This window comes from Panthera leo, chromosome B4, assembly GCF_018350215.1.
Source record: "Panthera leo isolate Ple1 chromosome B4, P.leo_Ple1_pat1.1, whole genome shotgun sequence".
NCBI lineage: Eukaryota > Metazoa > Chordata > Mammalia > Carnivora > Felidae > Panthera > Panthera leo.
The window spans coordinates 95,931,538-95,956,210 of record NC_056685.1 but is presented as its reverse complement, the minus strand read 5'-3'; the positions used below and the strand labels follow the sequence as shown (position 1 = coordinate 95,956,210).

At 41.3% G+C, this 24,673-nt stretch overlaps 1 protein-coding gene across 2 annotated transcripts in view; it reads right to left on the bottom strand.

Moving 5' to 3' along the window:
* The window catches only part of TPH2 (tryptophan hydroxylase 2), a 103,411-nt gene that overhangs the window by 4,673 nt on the left and 74,065 nt on the right, over positions 1-24,673 (bottom strand). For both annotated transcript variants that reach the window (XM_042944641.1, XM_042944642.1), the window contains exon 9: positions 5,080-5,175. In XM_042944641.1, the coding sequence (XP_042800575.1) occupies positions 5,080-5,175 (96 nt within the window). The remainder of the gene's footprint in view (positions 1-5,079; positions 5,176-24,673) is intronic.

The window sequence follows — 24,673 nt, the reverse complement described above, 5'->3', positions numbered from 1 at the left end:
GGGCCCTAGATTCTGAATAAGAATTTGCAAACACTCTTACACTCACACTGCAATCATCTTCTCCTTCCTCCCCACATCTGAACAGCAAATATATACTTCTGTATATGTAGATATGCATGTATGCATATATTTTTTTAAATTTCCCCAAATGTTTCTCCTGCTAACCAAGTACAAAGTGCCACCAACATCCCTATTGCTCAACTGGGTGATAACAGCATCACACCTTTTTTTTTTTTTTTCAGTGATGTTGAAAGTTTCATTGGTTTGAATAAGTTCCTGTAGGGGCAAGGAACAAATTCCCGCTTCAAACAATCTCTTCGATTTGTCTGTGACTAGAGTTAGTGCTAATGGCTCCAGACTTCTCCCACCTTTCCCCTGCTCAGATGGCTCACACCTCCAGTCCCAGGCCCTTCCTTTTCCTGAAACCAGCACCGTTAGTAAAAATGGAGCCTCATGCTGAGCTCTACAGTGACAGTGCAGAGTCTGCTTAGGATTCTCTCTCTCTCTCTCTCCCTCCCACTCCTTCCCTCCCTCTCTCTCTCTCTCTCTCTCTTTCTCCACCCTCCGCTGTTCTCTCTCTCTCTCCAAATAAATCAATAAACATTTACTTTAAAAAGCAATACACAGACTTCAAGCTGTATTACAAAGCTGTAATCATCAAGACAGTATGGTACTGGCACAAGAACAGACACTCATATCAATGGAACAGAATGAAGAACCCAGAAATGGACCCACAAACGTATGGCCAACTAATCTTTGACAAAGAAGGAAAGAATATTCAATGGAATAAAGACAGTCTCTTCAGCAAGTGGTGCTGGGAAAACTGGACAGCCACATGCAGAAAAATGAACCTGGACCACTTTCTTACACCATACACAAAAATAAACTCAAAATGGATGAAAGACCTCAATGTAAGACAGGAAGCCATCAAAATCCTCAAGGAGAAAGCAGGCAAAAACCTCTTTGATCTTGGCCTCAACAACTTCTTACTCAACATGTCTCCAGAGGCAAGGGAAATAAAAGCAAAAATGAACTACTAGGACCTCATCAAAATAAAAAGCTTCTGCACAGCGAAGGAAACAATCAGCAAAACTAAAAGGCAACCAACAGAATGGGAGAAGATATTTGCAAATGATTAAATATCAGATAAAGGGCTAGTTAGTATCCAAAATCTATAAAGAACTTATCAAACTCAACACCCAAAAAACAAATAATCCAGTGAAGAAATGGGCAAAAGACATGAATAGACACTTCTCCAAAGAAGACATCCAGATGGCCAACTGACACATGAAAAATGCTCAACATCACTCATCATTAGGGAAATACAAATCAAAACCACAATGAGATACCACCTTACACCAGTCAGAATGGCAAACACTCACAACTCAGGCAACAACAGATGTTAGCGAGGATGTGGAGAAAGAGGATCTCTTTTGCACTGCTGGTGGGAATGCAAACTGGTGCAGCCACTCTGGAAAAGAGTATGGAGGTTCCTCAAAAAACTAAAAACAGAACTACTTACAACCCAGCAATTGCACTACTAGGTATTTATCCAAGGGATACAGGTGTGCTGTTTCAAAGGGACACATGCACCCCAATGTTTATAGCAGCACCATCAACAATAGCCAATGTATGGAAAGAGCCCAAATGTCCATTGATGGATGAATGGATAAAGAAGATGTGGTGTGTATATATATATATATGTATATATATATATATATATATATATATATATATATATATATATATATATATATATATCTCCACACACATAATGGAGTATTACTCAGCAATCAAAAAGAATGAAATCTTGCCATTTGCAACTACATGGACGGAACTTGAGGGTATTATGCTAAGTGAAATTAGTCAGAGAAAGACAAATATCATATGACTTCACTCATATGAGGACTTTAAGAGACAAAACAGATGAACATAAGGGAAGGGAAGAAAAAATAATACAAAACCAGGGAGGGGGACAAAACATAAGAGACTCATAAATATGGAGAACACACAGAGGGTTACTGGAGGGGTTGTGGGAGGGGGGATGGGCTAAATCGGTAAGGGGCACTAAGGAATCTACTCCTGAAATCATTGTTGCACTATATGCTAACTTAGATGTAAATTTAAAAAAATTAAATTAAATTAAATTAAAGTCAGATTTCCAGATGATTTATCTCCTTATTAACTGCCACCCAGAGTGAGGAAGATATGGAAAACCCTACCCAGACACACTTTTGGAATTCCTGAAAGTACATCACAGAACAGGTAAGAGAGGGAACAACCACTGATGAGGTTAAAAAAGAAGTCTTTGTGGTTCTCACATACAGCTTTTACAAGCTTTTCCTTATTTATTTTGTTTCTGTCTTCAAAGGCTGTCAAAAAATAAGCATTGTAATCATCGAAAAAATAAGAGGCAAAAATGAAAGATATCCTCTGAGCTAGAGATACACCACTTGGGAGTCCTTGACCGGCGCTGTAATGCAACATCTACACCCAAGAAATTTTAGCCTTTTACAGAACAAATTTTAAAATGTGTTTTGTTCAAGGAGAGAAGACGAATATTTATGTAAAAGTGACAAAGACTGCACCCAAACCTCCGACAACTTAGCTGGGACCTACATTTGGGCTGCAGTTTAAAACAACAAGAAAGACTTTACCGCAAAAGGTAACTGCATTCAAAATCATAAATGCGTTTGACACAGGAATTATTGCGATGCTATCACTAAAGTGATCCCCCGCCCTCCCCGGGTTCAGGACTATCATCTGTCCCCACAAACGACAGTTAGCCAGAAGTACTCAGAAGCTGTGTGAGGGTTCCAGACATTCGCACAGAGTGGGGCAGAGATGAGGGGAGGGGTGGGGATATGGAAAGCATCCTGTGTTATGTATTCTCTGTGAACAATCAGAAGATACTTCTCGGAGAAAGAATTTCTGAATTGTAAGAATGGTCCAAAGTAGCAATCACTGGGATGGTGGAGTGTAGAAATTTGAGAATGGAAGAATGCTAATGACCAGAGGTGATGGACCAGAACCAGATTCACGGCAGACAATGCCCTTCGGTATACACATCCTGGCTGATTTCCATTTCTAGACTTTTCCGTCCACACCAAAAGCAACAAAAACAACAGATTCACCCCAATGCTGCCTACACATGCCCCATTAACCTGATTAGAGGGCCCTTTCGAAAGTTGGGGCAATGAGAGAGATTTGTTTCTTTTGTGTCTGGCATCATTTATAAACTTTCTGAGGAGAATGTAAATAGATGTAGCTCAAGAGCCACATCATTTTCTAATTCTTTTCTCATGGAAATCAAGAAGCACTCCACAGAAGGCATGGGTCTTACAGGGATATGACATCAGGCTATTGCTGTGGGCTTTGGTCATGGCACTGAAATGCTTTCTTTGTGGCTGAGGATTTCATTTAAAAAAAATAAATTACCACATTACATCAGGCTTTTGTCATGTTAAATGTTATCAACTACTCCAGCCATGCAGAGCCTCAGGCAGCTTCCTAAATGGGCCAGGATTTGATGAGAGCACACAATGCTGTCCGGACTATTTCCTGCATCTCATCCTCCCCTTATTCATCCTTTCCACTCCTCAAGAATCCGCTTGGGCAGCAAGGCCCTCATCAGGAGCCTTCCCAGGCACGGCCTAGTAAGTGCCAGGCACACTGGTCACAGTTTGCATTAACAGATTGGCTGCTTACCCCCTTGCACTAGAAAGTAAATTCTCTGATAACAGGGATCCCAGGCGGGACAGCCTACTGGTTACTGGCTGGAATCCTGGAGCCTAGTCCACTGGACGTGGGTCCAGCTCCAACACTTATTAGCTGTGTCACCTCGGGGAAGTTCCTTAATGTCTTTATGGCTCAGTTTTCTCATATGTGATAATAACACTGTTTACCTCATTGGATTGTTATGAGAATTAAGTGGGTTAATATGTTTAAAGCACCTACAATACTAATTAGGTCTATTTAAGTGTCTGAGGTAGCTGTTTTCTGCTTCTTCTTTCTTTCTTCTTTCTACTTTCTCCTTCTCTTTCTCCTGCTCCTCCTCCTCCTCCTTCATTATTTATTTCCCTAGAGACTGGCACAGTACATGGTACATAGTAGGTGTTCAATCAAATGTTTGAGGAATGAATTAATGAATAAATGGCACCATAAAGCAAACAGACTTAATAAAAGTACAGGAAAATTATATCTTTCAAGAATATAAACAACCAAGACGTTCCAATAATCATTACTCGACTCTAGGGATAATCAATACCCCAAATAAAAACCCTAAAATAGTCGATAATCCCAATCTTACTCTGGATAATCAAAGAAAGATTAAATTATTTTCAGTACCACTTCCAGATTATACATCACACTGCATTCTAAATTCATCAAACCTTGCTGTCCCCCAGTGGTATAGACAGCACTTCTTAAGTAACCAAAAGATTTAAATGATCAGATGATCCAGTCCCGAACATTTCTGAATAAATGACCATTTTACTATATTTTAAGGCAAAAAAATAGCATTCCCTAAGCATCACTACACATATTAGCTACCTCTCTGAACATAGGTATATTTCAGCTTTTTTCCCCCAAATTGTATATGTCCACAAACGTTTTAATACACATTAATTTCACAGAAGCTAACATAATCTCAAATTCCCCTTGGAAAGGAAATTCTAGGGAGTCCATGGGAGCCATGGGGATAACAGAAATGAGAATAGCCAAGCTATCCTTATAAGGAAATTTCAATGAAGCGATCACTGCTAACTTGCTGCCCACTTTTCAGTACTAAATTTAGGCCAGTCGTATGTTACTCAACACTCAAGCATACGTTTGCCATTCCCGTTGATCTGTGCACATGGCTGCTCGTCCATCTGAGCCACACCACACACCTAGAAAGGCATGACCCATTTTCAGAAGTGCAAAAAGTTAGGTCAGCACCCACATCTGAGGTGCCACATCCCCTGTATCAAATATTTATGACGTACCTATGAGTAGAACTGCTCAGACAAACAAATCAATATTTTCCATGACCTTGAACCAGTTTGCTCAGGAAGGATATTTTCATTCACAGCTTCATACCTTCAATTCTCCAATGGAGGAAAGTAGTCCTGCTCCATATGCCCGTAGTTGCCCTTCTTGCTTGCAAAGGCCAAACTCAATTGTGAAGAAATAGCACTGAAAGAAAAAAAATGAGGGAAAAAAAAAACCATGGACACACATCCAGTGAACTAGTCAACACAGTTCTTCTATAGAATAAATGGCACCCAAAATAAAAAGGTGCACTGGGCATAATATCTTCAATACTGTCAATGTAAATACCTTTGAATCAAGATGCTTGTTGAAATGTATTCTCTTGATTAATAATCCCTCCCTAGGTTAAAGGTATACAGAAAATGTATTAATTACTAAGAGTCTTGTGCTTGGTGGATTCAGAAACCCCATAAGTCAACTCATATCCTTGGCAATAATTTTAAAAATTTAAAAAAAAACTACAGATTTAGAAATGAATGATTATGCCACAGTCATACCAGCGTAAGAATATGCTTCTGTATTTGCCAAGTTGTGTTTCAGTTGACATAAATAAGTTTCATGCAAATGTAGAAAAATAACTTGGAATCCAGTAATCTCAAACTGATTTTTGCAGTTTGTTTATTCATTCAACAAACATTTGTGGAGTACCTATTAGGTGCCAATGTTTGGTAAAGAACTGTGGTACAAAAACAAGAGCAAGACCAAAAGAGCAAGTACACGCCTACCAAATTACCAAAACCACAATTTTAGGCTGACTTTTTCAGTGAGATCTTAAGTCTATATCTACGTATGCTACACATAGACACATGTATGTGTGTGTAGATACATGTATGTGTGTATATACACATATATAAAAACATATATAGTAAGAACCATTTCACTGACCTGAATTTTACCAGCATCAACTACTACAGCTTTCCCAAGACATTAAAATCTACAGTTGTTTCTGTTGAGTTTAAGAAACCAGCCTAGGGGCGCCTGGGTGGCTCAGTTGGTTAAGCGGCCGACTTCGGCTCAGGTCATGATCTCGCGGTCCGTGAGTTGGAGCCCCGCGTCGGGCTCTGTGCTGACAGCTCAGAGCCTGGAGCCTGTTTCAGATTCTGTGTCTCCCTCTCTCTGACCCTCCCCTGTTCATGCTCTGTCTCTCCCTGTCTCAAAAATAAATAAAACGTTAAAAAAAAAATTAAAAAAAAAAAAGAAACCAGCCTAGACAGACAGAAACCTCTGAGCAACCAAAAAATCTCTCGATGCTCTTGAGAGAAGCTGAAATCACACTATTTTTGCTCTGGGAGAAAAGTGAGAAGTTGACAATGAGCAATACACATTGCATCAAATTAACACTGCCCTGCATTCGTGATGATAGAGCACTGACAGTGTTGAGAAAGAGAATTTAAACACCCCTGAAAAGGGGTGGAAAATAATAATTATTTCTAGCCCACAACAGCGTGCTCTATTTTCATTTGGAAGTTAAGATGTCCCTTTGTTCAGAAGGGTTTTATGTTTTTTAAACGTGAGGATGACCTGTGAAGTTCAATGGGCTGAACCCAAAGCACTGGTCATTGGAAGTCGTGGAGCTAAACCTCCCAAGGCAAAACTTCCTTCCCTGATTCACCTCCCCAAAAGGGTAAAATTGTAGTCCTTCCTCCCCTCATCACCCACAATGCCCACCAGCCCTCCTTCTCACTCTGTTCTGACTTACTTTCTTTCCCATCATACCACCTTTTTGACATGGCCTTTAATTTCTTTATGTATGATATACACTGTCATCTGTCTCCCCACTCTGAACTATAAACTCCATGAGAGTAAGTATCTGCTCATCTGGAACAGGGTCCCAATTGCAGCACTGTTGACACTTCAGGCCGGCTAATTCTTTGTTGTGGGAGGCTATCCTGTGCATTATACAACATATAGACGATAACATTCCTGACCTCTACAGACTAGATGTCACTAGCACACCCACCCCACTTGTAACAGCTAAAAACATCTCTAGACATTGAAGAATGTTCCCAAGGGACCAACATCACTTCTGCTTGAGAACCACTGATACAGAATAGTGTCTGAAACATAAGAGCTCAATAAATATGTAGTGAGTAAATAACGAATGAGAGAATTATCTCTAAGTCAGGCTTGCTGTATGGCCGCATGACCTGGAAGAAAGAAACACATGAAGGGACCTGAGTTCTAGTCTTGGCCCTGCTTCTATTTAGCTATATGACTATAACCTCTCTGGCATGTAGTTCTTCTGCCCATGACATTCATTCTTTCACTCATTCACTCATTCATTCATCCATTCTACAAACACTCCTTGAACACCTGTTATATTCCAGAATCTGCTTTAGTTGCTAAGGATATGCAATGAACAAGGCAACAAAGTCCCTGATCCCGTGAAGCCTATTTGTTGCCAGGATGAGATTTAACAACAAAAATCGATAGACAGGATAATTCCAGGCAGAATATGCTATATATGTAATAAATCCATGTAATGTGTCAGGTATTAAGCAGAAGAGATGGCTATTTTAGATGAAGTGGCCAGGGAAGGCCTCTCTGAGGGAGTGATATTTAAGCTGCAACCCACTTGAAAAGCAGCCTTTTGTGCAAAGATCTTAGGGAAAGAGCACTCCCAGCAGAGGAAGTAGGTGCAAAGGCAGGAACGGATTTGTATTTCCAAGGGCGGTGGGAAGTCATTGGAGGGATTTCAGGCAAGAGCTAGACATGTTCTAATCTAGTCTCAAAAGATCGTGCTGGTGCTGGGTAAAGAACAGACTGTCAGCGGGGCAGGGGTGGAAGCAGAGAGACCAGTTAGGAGGCAGAGGCAGCCAAAGAGCAAGGGAGGTGGGTGACTTAGAATACGACTTGAGCCAGCAGGGGCAGGGGATTGGGAGAAGTCAGTATCACAGAGACCTCAGGAGAAGAGCCAAAATAAGAGATCTGATCAAATGCTAAAAGACAGCCCTCAAGTCTGTCCTCCAAAAGATTTCGTACAATCCTGGGCACAATGAAGAGAAGTGATTGTACAGTTGTAGAATAAGAGTCCTGCAGGTTCAGCGTTGTTTCACCCAAAGGAAAACTCAAGTTTAAGGAGATAAAGTGATTTACCCAGGACCAGTCTAGATGGTCACATTTAAGAGATCTAGAGCTCCAAATTTCAAAGAGCTCGACAAGTCACATTTTAAAGTTTTTAGGTAAAAGATTAATAGATGCATGATTCCCCCTTACAACCAAAAATGGAGAAATTAAAGTCTAAAAGTGGAAAACTAGAATCTCATGGTATCTTCTTAGTGTGTCTTTGGCTGATTTCTCTAATTTGTATTGCGTTTATAGCACATGATGTAAAATCCTTGGAGCCTTAGTATTGAATACAGAAGAGTGTGTAAAAGAGAGAGAGAGAGAGAGAGAGAGAGAGAGAGAGAGCTGTCATGTTCAAAAGCCTCCAACATACACATATGGAGCCAGCTATAGGAGCATTTAGGTCAGTCTGTTAAGAGCATTTTTTAATTTTCTTATGCTATATCAGTGCATACAAAATGACCTAAATCAAAACAGGCTGGGGGTGGGGGGTGGGAGGGGGTACTGAGAAAATCTGGTGTGCCATTCACAAGGTCTTCACATAGATTTGGCATCCCATCCTATTCTAAGGCAGGAATTAAAAGGTCTGCATCAACTCAACTAAAGGTTCAAAGCTAAATCTACCAGTGTGTCCTTTGGTCCATGTGCTCTTAGAATCAGGGCAAGCTCAAAGGAAAGAGTCACTGTGCATCCTCCTTCCCATCGCTCAGAATGCTCCCTGGCCCCATACCTCGTCTGGGAGTCCTTCCAGAAACTCTGACCTTACGTAGCTCCATCTGCTCATTCGCTATCTACCTTTTCCCTTGGTTTCCTGCTGTCCCCAACCAAGGAAAGCCTCTATGCTACTTCTACAGCCTTTTCTCTCCAGAAAATTGGATATTTTTTTTTTACTTTAAGACCATTTTCCATTTGCAGCTCCATGTGTGGCTAACAGATAAAAAGAAAATGGTAAAATGCACCAGAACTTCAGGTGTTGGCAAAATTTGAATTATGGACTTGCTCAGGACAATTTTTCTCTTTCTGTTTTCAATACCCGTGGAGATCTCACAAGACAGAGTGCCCCGGGCATGATCACTGACAGGGAAGGGGGACAGCTGCACATTTCTTCTGTCTGGTTTTAAATGCAAAGCCTGCTTAGAGTTGAACTGGATGACCCCTGGAGACCTTTCAGAACTCAAGGGTAACTAATTGCTTCCCAAAATTTTAAGAAAACATAATTTGTTCTCCACAGTACTCTCTCCAGATGTGGATCTATAATATATTCCCTAGAGATCTACCAAACAAATATCCTACCTATTAGCCAAAAAAAACAAAAAACAAAACACCCTGAACATCATAAGAACACCTGTAAAAGAGAACTGCAGGTTCTTGGCCACTGATGTCTTTTAAACAGAAACAAATAAAACGAAGACAATCACCTCCCAAATTAAAGGGTACCTTTCATCAGAGCTGATGTTCATGAATTCCACATTTTACATACCACTAATTATATGTAATTATTTATAAATATTTTATTTGAATATAATTACATATAATCATTAACTGAAAAACCAAAACAGGAATGATAGATCAGACTTCTTCCACAGAAGAAAAGCAGAATCATTTACATACATACAGTCATTAAGCAGAAAAAAGTCTGAGTGACAAGCTGAAATGCAAACACTGCCGTGGAAGGCAGCTCCTGGATGTGCCAGGCGGGGTGTGAGCTTAGGAAAAGGAGATAGGTCGCCCAATGCTGCCATCTTCAGATCACTACTGGTAGTACACCACCCTCGCAACCGTTCTGGTCAGCCAAATGGGCTGCAGGGCGAGCTTGAGGGAACCAAGGCCACAGACACTCAACAAACCAACAAAATATACACTGGTCCCCCTGGTGACTTATGAGAACACGGTGCAACATCTTTGTTCTGTTTGGTGTTAGGTACCTGAAGCTTTGGCTAAGGCACACACTCCAGTTAAAGAGAAATACAACTTTTTTCAAAGAACTTGTGATGGAAAAGAAATTTACTCTTCCAATTTCCCTTTTAAAGGGTCCTTTTGCCTCCCTCTTCCTCCTACTCCCTGGATGCCTTGAAATAACTATATAACCTCTTTCTGAGAGTCCTTCTATATTCTTAAATTGCATTAAAGGGTACACACAAACATCCAGGAAGAAGCCTGGGTGTCTTTCACTTTTTCCAGGAAGGTGGCTTACACATATCACTTAATAATTGACTGAAGGGAGGAGTAAGCGGAATGTTCTCTCTGCCACCTCCACTACATATTTGATCTTTACACACAGGTAGTATATATTTTAAACTAGTCACATACAGCATTCCACATCTAGAATTCCACTATCCACACTTCCAGGACATGGGCACAAAGAAAGAGGCTAGCAAAGACAGTTTAGTAAAGTCCTGAGATGTGCTAAATGTAACAAAAAGGTATATGCTAAATTTGATTTACTTTACATATAAAAGAGTCTCAGGTCCTCACTGAGATCTCACTTATCGTTATCTTGTACATGGTCTAAAGTTTACTCATGTAGCTTGAAGCCCATACCCTAACCTAAGAGGGGGATGAAAAAGACATAAAAAATTCAGACCTAACAACTCAAAAACACAGAAATATAAAATTTCATACTTGAGCATACAAATCTAAACACCTCCACACCTGAGGTTATCGCTAAACAATTCAACAATGATGTTAGAACATCAAGATAAAAGGGAAAATCATCCGGAAGATGCCCCAGTTTAAAAAAGTATTCTCGGGGCGCCTGGGCGGCTCAGTCGGCTAAGCGTCCGACTTCGGCTCAGGTCACGATCTCACTGTCCGTGGGTTCGAGCCCCGCGTCGGGCTCTGTGCTGACTGCTCAGAGCCTGGAGCCTGTTTCAGATTCTGTGTCTCCCTCTCTCTGACCCTCCCCCGTTCATGCTCTGTCTCTCTCTGTCTCAAAAATAAACGTAAAAAAAAAAATTTTTTTTTTAAATAAAATAAAAATAAAAAAGTATTCTCGGGGCACCAGGGTGGCTCAGTCGGTTAAATGGCCAACTTCGGCTCAGATCATGATCTCGCAGTCCGTGAGTTCCAGCCCGAGTCGGACTCCACACTGACGTCTTGGAGCCTGGAACCTGCTTCGGATTCTGTGTCTCCTTCTCTCTCTGCCCCTCCCCCACTCACACTGTCTATCAGAAATGAATAAATGTTAAAAAAAATTTTTTTAAAGAAATAAAAAAAGGGGCGCCTGGGTGGCTCAGTCGGTTAAGCGTCCGACTTTGGCTCAGGTCATGATCTCGCGGTCCGTGAGTTTGAGCCCCGCGTCGGGCTCTGTGCTGACAGCTCAGAGCCTGGAGCCTGTTTCGGATTCTGTGTCTCCCTCTCTCTGTGACTCTCCCCCATTCATGCTCTGTCTCTCTCTGTCTCAAAAATAAATAAACGTTAAAAAAAATTAAAAAAAAAAGAAAAAAAGAGAGAGAAAGAAAGAAGGAAAGAAAGAAAAGAAAGAAAGAAAGAAAGAAAGAAAGAAAAAAGAAAGAAAGAAAGAAAGAAAGAAATGTATTCTCAGGGATGTCACCTGACTACAGACTTGCTATCTTACCACTAACTGGATATAGAGCAGTCATTACTACACATTTCCATTTTATAGATGGGAAGACGGAGACTCAATAATAAAGTGACTTTCCCAGATTCTACAACTCATAGCAGGCAGAGCTAGGAGTCAAGCTCATGTCATAACTTCAAATCCAGTGTTCTTTCCTCATCAATAAGTTCACTTACAAACGTAGGGCCACTATCAGTCAGTTCCTGTTGCTGAAATAATGAAATCCTTCCAGAATGGGTATATAGCTATAACCCCACACTCCCCAAGTCCCTGCCACCACCACGCTGCCCAAGCCCCATCCAGGTTCCAACCTCCACACCCTCCCACCACTACTTCCTCATAATCTAGCAAATAAGACCCCATGCTTGTAAAACTGGGACTCCCAGAACACAGTTCCCCACTACAAGTGCTACAAGCATCTGTTCTATTTGGTGCCTAGATCATATCAAATGGGCAAAGGAAGAATGCTACTCAAAGATGTTCTAACATCAGAGTCTGTACTTTGATAAGTGCAAAAAAATAAAAGAAAAACTTAAAAGGGGCTCTGTGTCTCACGGCCCTGCTTTCACAGCGTTTTCTCTAACATCTTTCCATCCTAGTTCGAACAAGTAGCATGTCAGAATATATACTCAAAGAATTGTTGAAAGGTGGAACTGTCCCAGATCCCCTCCCACTCACCCCTCTACTGCCCATCCCCAGCTACTGGGGTTTGAATTTTAGCTACATCATTTCAGTTTACAAGCAGCAGGTATCTTCTCTCCTTTGGCCCAAATTCCCTTAATCTCCATTAAATTGCAAATGACAATAGGACTGGAACAGGAGTGAGCTTTGATAGCTAACCAGGAAGGTTTTTCTTAATATAATTTATTGTCATATTGGCTTCCATACAACACCCAGTGCTCATCCCAACAAGTGCCCTCCTCAGTGCCCATCACCCACTTTCCCCTCTCCCCCACCCGCCATTAACCCTCAGTTTGTTCTCAGTATTTAAGAGTCTCTTATGGTTTGCCTCCCTCCCTCTCTGTAATTTCTTCCCCTTCCCCTACCCCATGGTCTTCTGTTAAGTTTCTCAAGATCCACATATGAATGAAAACATATGGTATCTGTCTTTCTCTGACTGGCTTATTTCACTTAGCATAATACCCTCCAGTTCCATCCACATTGCTACAAGTGGCCAGATTTCATTCTTTCTCATTGTCAAATAGTATTCCATTGTACATATAAACCACATCTTTATCCATTCATCAGTTGATGGACATTTAGGGTCTTTCCATAATTTGGCTATTATTGAAAGTGCTGCTATAAATATTGGGGTACATATGCCCTTATGCATCAGCACTCCTATATCCTTTGGGTAGATTCCTAGCAGTGCTATTGCTGGGTCATAGGGTAGTTCTGCTTTTAATTTTTTGAGGAAACTCCACACTGTTTTCCAGAGCGGCTGCACCAGTTTGCATTCCCACCAACAGTGCAAGAAGGTTCCCGTTTCTCCACATCCTCTCCAGCATCTGTTGTTTCCTGATTTGCAGGAAGCTTTTGGATAGAAATGTTAAGGCAAACAAATCACCATCAGAAATAAAAAGTAAAAATGGGGACTGTACTGTTTAAGCCCTGGAAGAGTCTCATGCCCCTGAAATGTCCCCCAATCACCAGACATCAATTTTTGTTATTGTTCCTTTGACCATTTGATCTACAAGTACTCCCAAGAGTAGCACATAAAGCCACACCACACCAGGATGCAGTGACTACCCCAATGCTTTGTCTCCAGAGCAAGGGTTCCTGATGGGGGAAGTTCTCAGGGACCCTATTTCAAGAGACAGCAGAAAAGGGGGTTTTGCATGCTTTGTTATTTTGGCCCAAGCTAGCCTTGGATACAATAAGAGTGTAAGAAATGTGAGAAACTTAGAGCCAGATCCATTGGTCTCCTGCAGTCTTGGGGCTACAGATGTTGTGTAACCACAGGCCACTCACACCACATCTGAAAGCCTCCACTGGCAAAACGAAGCTGCTGCTCATGTGTTCACACATTCAGGGGCCAGTCTCTGTATAGATTCCAAGTACTAGTGTCCAAATGCCTCATGTGATGGTAGCTACACCTAGATTTCTACACTCATATTTCAGCATGAGCCTCTAAACGAAAATCGGTATAGCTCTTGCCAAGTCGCAACTTAATCAAAACACATTTTATCAATTTATATTTACTAAATTGCATAGTGCTGAACTCCAGCTGAGATTACAAAAGTAGGTAAAGATGTGGTCTCTATGCTCAAGACATGTGGAATGTGGGAGTGCCTGGGTGGCTCAGTTGATTGAGCATCCGACTTTTGATTTTGGCTCAAATCATGATATCACAGTTCACCCCTCACATCAGGCACTGAGCTGGCAGCATGAAGCCTGCTTGGGATTCTCTCCACTGCCCCCCCCCCCACCCGGCCCACCACCTCTCTCAAAAATAAATAAATAAACATTCAAAAATTTTTAAAGAGAATTGTTAAATATGACTGGGGAGACAAGATTAATACAAAAATAATAATAATAAACTGCAGTTTTTATCTTCCCACAAACACTCTGTCTTGAAATTGCAGTGTGCTTATCTGTCTCGAACACAAAGAATATGAAGTTTGTGTTAGGCTTTTAAGGATTAATGGGCCCTTAGAAGAAGGATTAATGGGAAGAGGGGACGTAAGTGGAAAGAGTAACTTCAGGGGCCTGCATGAGGAGGGTGACTTCTGGGAACCCCAAATGAGCATCAAAGGAAGGTAGAGGTAAGTCAAATGATCGAATGTACCAGATCACAGGCTCCACTTCAACCGGTAGAGACCACCGCTTTTGCCAGCCATTCGCCTCAAACCAAGACAGACAAAAACAAGTAGAGAAAAAGAGGAGGGTTGGGATTTGAGTAATGTCTTGTCAGCTAGAAGACGATGATCCTGAATTGTGGAAACAGCATATATTGTCTTAGGTTAAGAATGGCCATCGAATGAATTAAAATGTAAAAACCTAAGCTCTGAGGAAACATTACAGCAAACCTTGTGGAAAATTGATCATCAAATATAAGAGGAACATCCGTAGGGGGAAAAAAAGCGTCAGCAGAAAACAACTTTTATTGAAGAATACATTGACATAGGCGATTTTCAGCAGCACTGCTTTGGTTGGGATTTTTCTGTGTGTCTCTTAACTATTGCTTCCTATATTTTTTTGGTTGCTTCCAAGAACAAATGGATGATTTTGTTTCAGAGCCCTCTGGCCATTTCAGTTTTACTGTCCCTCCTCCAGCTTATCTGTGAGCATTTTCAAAGAAAGGCCACCTGACTTATCATTTAACATTTACTAGTTTTTATGTCAGGATTTAATGGTATTTTTTAATCTTTTAAAAAAAATTTTTTTATTTTTATTTAAAAAAATTTTTTTTTAGTGTTTATTTATTTTTGAGACAGAGAGTGACAGAGCATGAGCAGGGAAGGGGCAGAGAGAGAGGGAGTCGCAGAATGTGAAGCAGGCTCCAAGCTCTGAGCTGTCAGCACAGAGCCCGACGCGGGGCTCGAACTCACAAACTGTGAGATCATGACCTGAGCCGAAGTCGGATGTTTAACCGACTGAGCCACCCAGGCGCCCCCCAAAAAAATTTTTTTAATGTTTTATTATCCATCTTTGAGACAGTGAGGCAGAGCATGAGTGCGGGGAGGGGCAGAGAGAGAGGGAGACACAGACTCCGAAGCAGGCTCCAGGCTCTGAGCTGTCAGCACAGAGAACGATACGGGGCTCAAACTCAAGAATCATGAGATCATGACCTGAGCTGAAGTCAGACGCTCAACCAATTGAGTCACCCACATGCCTAGCTATTTTTTTTATTATTAAAAAAGGAAGAAATAGAAAAAAGAACTATGATGAACTAACAGTAGTGATCAGCTTGCAGTCAGCAGGAGAGCCACCCAAGCAGTTTGCCCACCCCTGAAACCCTGACAAAATTCACTCTAAGACACTCCATCCCCAGGGCTAGGCTCCAGGTCACAATGGCCATGTGCTGGCCCAGTTACAGACCTTCACCATCCCACTGCCCTACAGTGAAGGCCCACACTTCTCCGTATGGCAGAAAAGACCCTCCGTGTCCTAGTCCCTGCCTTATCTCTCAACCCTCTGCCTCCCCATCGTCCACTCCTCAGGGAACTATTGGCAACTGTGCAGACTGCCATGCTCTCTTCAGCTTCCCATCTAGGCCTTTGCATATGACCTTCCCTCTGTATGGAATGCCCTTGTCCTTGTCCAGCTCCTTTGCCAATTCCTACTGGTTTGCCAGCTTAAGGTGGCTCTCTCCTCTCTCCTGGTAGAGCACTTCTGGATCCATGTGGATATTGCCAGTCTTGTCTGTCGTCTCCACCAGGCTCTGAGCTCCCTAATTTCAGGTAACTCTGACAGGGTCTGACTTGTTTGGGTTGTTCTTGTTGTTTAATATCTGGTCTCCAGCACCCAGCTGACATGCAGCAGGTGCTCAGCAAATACTGAAGGAGGGAGGAAAGGGGAAAGCAAGGAGAGTTTTCCAGTGGGCCAAGCAACAGATCAATGCCAGTCTTCCAGATCAATAACTACTACCTTCAGCAAATATTCCAATATTATAGACTTTTCTGTAAAGATGAAAACCCTCCTACAGTAGAAATCCAATCAGTTTTCACCTACAGCTTCAGAAATAGATCTGTCCCTTGACATCTCTTCAACAACAGCCAATGGTCCTCCAAGCCATTGAGGGAGGGAGGAGCCATCCTACTGTCAGGCCTTCAAAGATTGATTGGCAGTTACTTCCTGCAGAAGTTCAGTAGTCTTGTGGTTCAGTGGCCCCTGGCCTATTTCATCACAAGCAGCAACTCTGAAGGTCCACTGATTCTGACCTCTGGATCCTCATCAAAAATGTTGGGGGGAGAGTTTTTCAGTTTGCCAGGTCTGAAACTTGTAGGCAACTGGAGACTAGCCAGGGAAAAATGCTAACTGTGCATTGTCAGGGTGTGAAGGAGTTTAAGTGTGATAGATCCAGACCCTGAAGTGCCTCACAGCCCAGACTGCTCAGAATTAGCAACCACAAGGAATTTCTGTTGGCATCACTGCCCAGACCTTCACTGAGCAGATGATGACACATGAGATCCAACAGATGCTATTTTCTCCTGAAGATGATTTTGTGAGATGACCACCCATCCAATGCTGTTTTCCACAAAATTCTCTGGCTCTTTCAAAGGTATTATGCATACAAATAGGCTTCTTTTTAATGAAGCCCTCTGGATCTACAGCTATTTTGAGTTTCACAAATCAAAAGCTGGTTTTATGTTCAGTAGTATTACTCATTGGACCCTAGATATAGTACAAGAGTCTCGATAAAGCATCTTCATAACAAAGCAATTCACATTGTTTGGTTCTCTTTCTAAAGCAATTTCATCTTTTTCCAAACAACCCTTTACTGACTTATTATGTAACTAGCTACCTTGAAATGGTTAAACTTCACCCTGAGGACACACACACACACACACACACTCCATTTCATTGCAGGTAGGTGGATCAGCATCCCATTTCTATATGTGCTTAATCTACTTTGCACAGAAGACCTACTTAAGCAAATGCTGTAGGTTTGAAGTGCCCAAGAACTGACTTTTATAACCTAAGCAATTCTGAGCTCCTTGAAGGAGAAGAAAACTGATGAGCACATTCTCAGCCATTCATCCTTTGGCATGTCCTAAAATGTTCTGCATCAAATCACACATTCTCCCCAGATGTGGTGATTTTAAAGGTCAGCTCTCAGAGGCTAGTATGAAAAATGAGGTTTTTACTGACTCCCAAGTAAGCTGTGGGCAGTCACCACTGCCTTTAGAGGGTCGTTTTATTTTTATCCCTGCATTACTAAAAGCAACACCCTCCCAGACATTAGGGCTAAAGAGCTTGCACTTGCTCACCTATTTCTTTCCAGGCAAGACCAAGAATCCTGGAGACAATTATACACCTGAAAACTGATGAGAAAGGTATGTTTAGTGGGGAAAGCCATTCTTACCACTCCATTACACCAAGCAGTCTTCTATCTTAAGTTTTTATTAATGAAGTCATGTTTCTTTTCTAGTCACTAACCATCAGCCCTACCATCATCATCTCTCACACTCAGAGTCGACACTAACCATCTATATGTGTAAATGGGGCTGAGAAGATTTACCTGTGAACTGGGGTCCCTGTCACAATGAGGGTCTATAGGTAATTGAACCTCCAGATAGCATTTCAGCTCAATTGAGCTCCCCTACCTCTACTAATAACCACTGCCTTACTGAAACCTACTCTCCACTACAGTGCTAAGCACTTTACATCATGCTCACAATACCTCTAAGAGGCAGGCACTGCAACAGTAATATAATAGGATAGCACTTTGACTTTGGAGTGTAAGATCAGGGTTCAAGGGTAGGCTCTGCCATTTACCTGACCTTAGGAAAGTTGTTTAGCCTCTCTGAGTCTTAAGTTATCCATAAAATAAATAAAATGAATCGCTAACATTTATTGAATTATTACTATATGCCAGTGCTAAATCCTCCCATTTTACAGCTGGGGAAACTGAGACTTAGGCTCAGTAACTTGGGCAAGTGTAGGGGTGATAGAGCTGGATTGGAATTGGTTATGCCTAACCCCCAAAATCTATGATGTCTGCACTGTATCACACTGTTTGCCCCCTCTTCTCTGCGACTGAACGCTACAGGTCCCTAGAATTGATGCTCACGTCATATTCTTAATAGCTGGGCTTGGCGTGTGCCAAGAAATACAGGGGTCTGTCTAGCTTGCCCACAGCCATCCTTCCACAGCTTGCACTGGGCTAAGTGCCTTTATTCCTTTGTGGCCCCAGGATCAGCCAAGTAACACAGCACAGGCCCATCAGGAGCCAGAGAGGAGCACGCACTAGAAACCAGTCATTAAAGGAAGCCACGTCTTCTGAGTCTTGCAAGTGGGAAAGAGCGCTGCAATTAGCCCGGCTCAGGAGACCTGGGACCACAATAAATTTTGGCTAGGAAATAAAACATATCAAGCCTAGAGCACCAATCCCTCAGTTCTCTCTCCCTTCCTCTAATCAGCAGATTCCCCTGAACAATAAAGGGGGGACAGGCAGGAGACTGAAGATGAAATATGTCTTCTCCATTCAGGATCATGGACCCCTTCTAACAGAACAATAACTAAACTCTGGCCAATTGTCTCCTTAGGTAAAGGCAGTCTGACTCCCAGAGACACTGGTCTTTTTAAGAGAAGCTAGGAATCTGGATGTTCATGTGTTAATGCGCTTTTTTTTTTTAAGCAAGGTGTAAGATGTGTATGAGTATGTGTATACACATACACACATACACACACATATGTATGTATGTATATGTGTGTATATGTGTGTGTGTGTATAACTCCACCTCCCCCAGGTTCAGACATTAGCCTGAAACCTCCCCCAGGTTCAGACATTAGCCTGAATCCTGCATCTGTGACAATAATTTGCTTCCAGGAAATTATAATTATCCAGGAAATCCAGAGATATGAGTGCATATCTCTCCTGCTTCACCTGGTCACTCTTTGCTCTGACATCCTAAACTCCTGAGAAATGGTCTGGTGTACTAGATTAGGACCGAGAAAATCTAATAGTTCAGTCCCTGCCACTATTTTACTGTATGGTCTTGGATAAGTCATTTCACTTGTCTGAATCTCCCTGTATTCATCTATATAATGGGGATTCCTTTCCTCACCAAATTTCTATTGAGCACCAATTGTGTAATCAGCACTCTGTGGACACCGGAGACTTTGTTAGGGGATGATAATATGAGTCTCACCTACCTTGAAGTGCCATCATGGGACCCAAATGAAGAAGCACACATCAAATGCTCAAGCAATTACAGCAAGAGCTGTAACTCAGATGAAGGTTCTCTGTTCTGAGGCGATTAAGATCACAGATATCTTCATGGCTGACTCATCCCATCTCAGGCCTCTGATTCTACAGAGTCATTTCTACAGAGAAATTACCTTCTGCATAGGTGATTATGAGCTTAATTACAGGTCAACAGTTCCTGAAACTCAATCAAAGGAGCTTTCTGATATGCAAACAATCTATTGAGATGCAAAAGTTTCCTAAAGTATTAACACCTATTCTATCAGTAAGCATATGTAACAGCAAATAAAAAATTAACAATCTGACTGCTGGGAAAAGTCTCCCCACCTCATCAAAATCACCTCTGATCATCCTGAACCTGACCTAAGTGCCTCCTTTCCCTAACTTTGCATTTACCAAGTTATATTTAAATCCCTATTCACTTATGTGTACCCCTCACTAGAAATAGTCCCCAAGAAGCAGGATCCTGTCTACCAGCTTCACAGTTGAATTCCCACTGCCTGAACATATAAAAGATGTTCAGTAAATGTTTACCAATAAATAAATGAGTGGGCCACAATTGATTCTATCAGAGTTGTGGAGAAGATATTTAGTAGGGACACAGCAAGTTCACGCCTTTGATAAAACACCCTCACAAGGAAGCAGAATCCAATGCCCCTTTTCTCACCAATTATAGCTTTGGTTTTTATCTTGAAGAGCTAAGTCTTCTTCATTAGTGTTAAGAGAGGAAAGGGTGAACAGCCCCAAAAACGTTTTTGTGAGCACTGAACATCTAAATGTTTCTAAAGTATGCCAATTTACGGTATCTCCCCATGTGTTACTACAGAGAACTTTTAAACCTTGCTAGTTAGACACCAACATAGGACCCCTGTGTACAAACAGACACATCCAAAATGCATCAAAACTGGAGCAAACAACATCTTTTGGAACTCTTCCAATAGCTTCTTTGCATACTCTTATGTTAATGCAGCCAGCTTACAGCCAAACTCCACACACCTGGCTTGAATTCTCAGAAACTTGAACTCATAAGGAGGAAGAGCAGCCGAGATGTGAAACCCCAAATTTATTGCTTTCTTTAGTTATTAAGGGAGTGCTGCATGTATCAATGAACAGCATCACTCCTAATCTGCTTGCAAAGTTTAGTCAGGAATTCATATTTCATGCGCTCTCACCAGCACAAACAACATTTATTCATTGTTTTCCAAAGCTGTTTCCTGCAACTTGCCTCTCTCTGTGTTCACTCAGGGGAGGTGTGCTATTAACTCTGGGGAGGTCTCCTCCATCTCCAGGGAGAAGCTTGACATCTTTTAGGGGAGGCCATACCTTTATTATTTATGGTTAAAACACTTCACATTGCAAAGTAGCATGCTATCTCTGTCTAAAACCCCTTTGTAACATAAACTGCATAGTCTGCATTTCAGAAGGGAAAACTGAATTGTTGAAAGAAAATTACCCAAGGTCACACAGGGGCCTTCCCTGCCCTTGAGTCTTACTGATGTGGCCACCTTGACAGCTAAGAGTACAGTCACGTCAAATACACTAGCTAGCTTTTATCGAACACTTAGCACTGTACTAAGCAGGTTTACAATGCATTATCTCATTAGTCCACAATAGCTCTGCAAGACTCAATGGTATTATCATTATTCTCATTTTAAAGATGAAGAGGGGCGCCTGGGTGGCTCAGTCAGTTAAGCATCTGACTGCAGCTCAGGTCATGATCTCTCAGCTTGTGGGTTCGAGCCCCACATTGGGCTCTGTGCTGACAGCTCAGAGCCTGGAGCCTGCTTCAGATTCTGTGTCTCCCTCTCTCTCTCTCTGCCCCTCCCCCACTCGTGATCTGTCTCTCTCTCTCAAAAATAAATAAACATTAAAATAAAAAAATTTTTTTTAATTTTTTTTTTAACGTTTATTTATTTTTGAGACAGAGAGAGACAGAGCACGAGTGGGGGAGGGTCAGAGAGAGAGAGGGAGACACAGAATCTGAAACAGGCTCCAGGCTCTGAGCTGTCAGCACAGAGCCCGATGCGGGGCTCGAACTCACAAACTGTGAGATCATGACCTGAGCCGAAGTCGGACGCTTAACCGACTGAGCCACCCAGACGCCCCTAAAATAAAAAAATGTTTTAATAAAGAATCAGATCAAGTGCTATGGGGAAGGATACTTATGACTTTACCCAGAAAGAGAACAATAGGAGGGGTGGATATCGATTAGATAAAAGTAGTACTCACCAATAACAAGCTAATGCAAAATTAGAAAATAGAAAATTAAAATATGTACGGAAACCAATTTTTAATTTTAAAAAAAAAGTGGCATCTGCTAACTTTTTTCTCCAAAATGAAAGAAAAAGGAAAAGCAAACAAAACTCATTAGCTACATGTGATGTTCACTGAACCACTTTACAGTGTACCTGAGTGAAAAGTCATAAGCCCTGTATCTCCAGAGCAATTCCAATTTATTCTTTCTTGTGTAGATGTAAAAGATACAGTCTCTCCTGACAGCACAAGTGTTTGATAAATGGGTGAACACCTCATTGCTCCTTTTCCAAAGCCAAGACTCCCTTTACCAAGCTCTTACTTGACATGCCAAAATGACTTTGGAAAAACAAGAAGGCTTTATACTAAATGTTAATAGTGGTTATCACTGGTCTGATATTACAAATGATCTTTATATTATTTTCCTTACTTATCCATTTTTTAAAAAAATTTTCTACAATGACTATATGTCAGTTGTGTAACAAGGAGGAGAAACAAAGAGTTTTGGTAAAGACTTTTCAATAACAGAGTCCCCAAGTCACCCTGCATCCACCGTCCCTTCCTTTCAGAGAGAATGGTTGTTTATGGACACTATAAAGGACAGACCAGCAGACCCTGAAAAATGATGAGGCCCCTGGGTGATTTATTCCTACCCACCCTCCCAGCATTTCTTACTTACATCCAGTGTGGATTTAAGCCCTCAAATGACAGCATTTCCATTTTCTGGGAAACCTCTTCCCACTATGAAGTCCACTCATCAGAAATATTCCAGAAATGCCCATCCTTACAGTGACAAGCATATAAAACTCTAAGCAAATTACAACATTTCTAAGAGGGGAGCAAAGAGATGTTTAATCACCGTGTGTTCAGTCTCGTGTCGTGTTTCTGATTGTGCTTCCATTCATCGTGGTGGCTCATAATGTACAGCAATACATTTTACATCTACTAAATGTGTTCTGGGTTTTTATATCACAGTTCAGAAGAATAGCTTTGAAAATCCTTTCGACTCCTTTATTTGAAAACTACATTTGTGGAATGGGGTAATTAAATTTCTATAGTTTGATATAATATTACCTCTGCTATTCTAGCTCATAAAAAAAAAAAAATTCCAACCATCTTCTCCCTGCTTTTGCTAGAAATGGAATTATACCATAGACATTTCTGTTAATACAAGTCTAAGATTTTGAGAGCCTACTCCATTGTAGTTAAACCAGAAAACTCCTTCTCTTGTACATCTTTATGGAAATGAAAATGACTGCAGAAATCTTCCGTGCTTGATGAATGCACACTAGCTTACTTTGAGAAGAAAAAGTAAGAAGGGCTCAATGTCAGGGCTTTTGAATCACAGGAAGAAGTTATCTCTAGATGAAGAGCTAGATGATTTAGGGTCTTTAAATGACTCTAAAATTATTAAATCAATAATATAGAACCTTGGCTGCAGTTAGGATTTGTTGGGTAATGGTGAGATCGAGTACTACCATACCTGAGTATGAGGTAGATAATGACAAGCCACACATCACGGAAGTATTTCCTTTCATTTGCTCCTCGTTCAGCATCAGGTGGGAGGAAAATCTCCCAGTTTTAAAGAAGACATTTGAGGCCCAAAATGGTAATGTGATTTGTCTCAGAATACAAGTTTAGGAAGTAACAAAGCTGGTACTCATATAAAAAAGAGAAGAGATAACAAATGCTGGCAAGGATGTGAAGACAAGGGAACACTTTTGCCCTGTTAGAAGGAATGTAAATTGGTGTAGCCACTATGGAAAATAGTATGGAAAACTTCCTCAAAAAGTTAAAAATAGAGCTGCCATATGATTTAGCAATCCCACTTCTGAATATATATTCAAAAGGAATGCAAACAGAATATTAAAAGATATCTACACTCCCATGTTTACTGTATTATTATCCAAAATAGCCAAGATACAGAAACAATGTAAGTGTCCATCAACGGACAAATGCATGGAGATGTGGTATTCATTCAATGCAGCCCTGAGGAAAAAGGAAATTCTGCCATTTGCAACAAAATGGATGGACCTGGAGGGCATTATGCTAAGTGAAATAAGTCAGACATAGAAAGACAAATACTGTACGATCTCACTTATATGTGGAATATAGAAAAGCCAAACTCTTAGAACAGAGACTAGATTGGTGGTTACCAGGAACTAGGGAGTGAGGGATATGGGGAGGTATTTGTCAAAGGGTACAAACGGCCAGTTATAAGATGAATAACTTCTGGGGATCTTAATGTCCAGCATGATGATTAGAGTTAATAATACTGTGTTATATACTTGAAAGTCACTAAGACACTATATCTTCACAAAAAAGAAATGGTGATTCTGTGACACGTCGCAGGTATTAGCTAACTGATCAGACCACAGTATATGAATATATCAAATCAGTGCACTGTCCACCTTAAACTGCCACAACATATGTCAATCATATCTCAGGCAAGCTGGGGAAAGTGAAGAAAGCTGGCACTCAAGCCCCACCGGACCAGCTTCGGGTTTAGGCCCTTCCAGCACATCACACCACACGGCATACTGCCCACCAGACACCCCAAAAGAAGCTTCATCAAGTGCTGAGGGACTCCAGTGGCAGGCCTGGGGTGCTCCTGCATGAATAAAATTAAGAGGGCGCAGAGCTCACTCGCAGCACAGAATGAATAGCTACCAAAGCAGCTCTATTTTTACGAGTCTCCAAATATCTAAAGTAGGTTGTTGAGCTTTTTTTCCCTCGTCTGCAGTTACAAGATGGCTCTCTGAAGCCCCTAGGATACAATTTTAAATGACGAAGAAAGATTTGAGTTGCAAAAATACACAACTATTCTGGGTTACAAATGGATTTGTTTCTAACCATAGTGGGCAATGTAC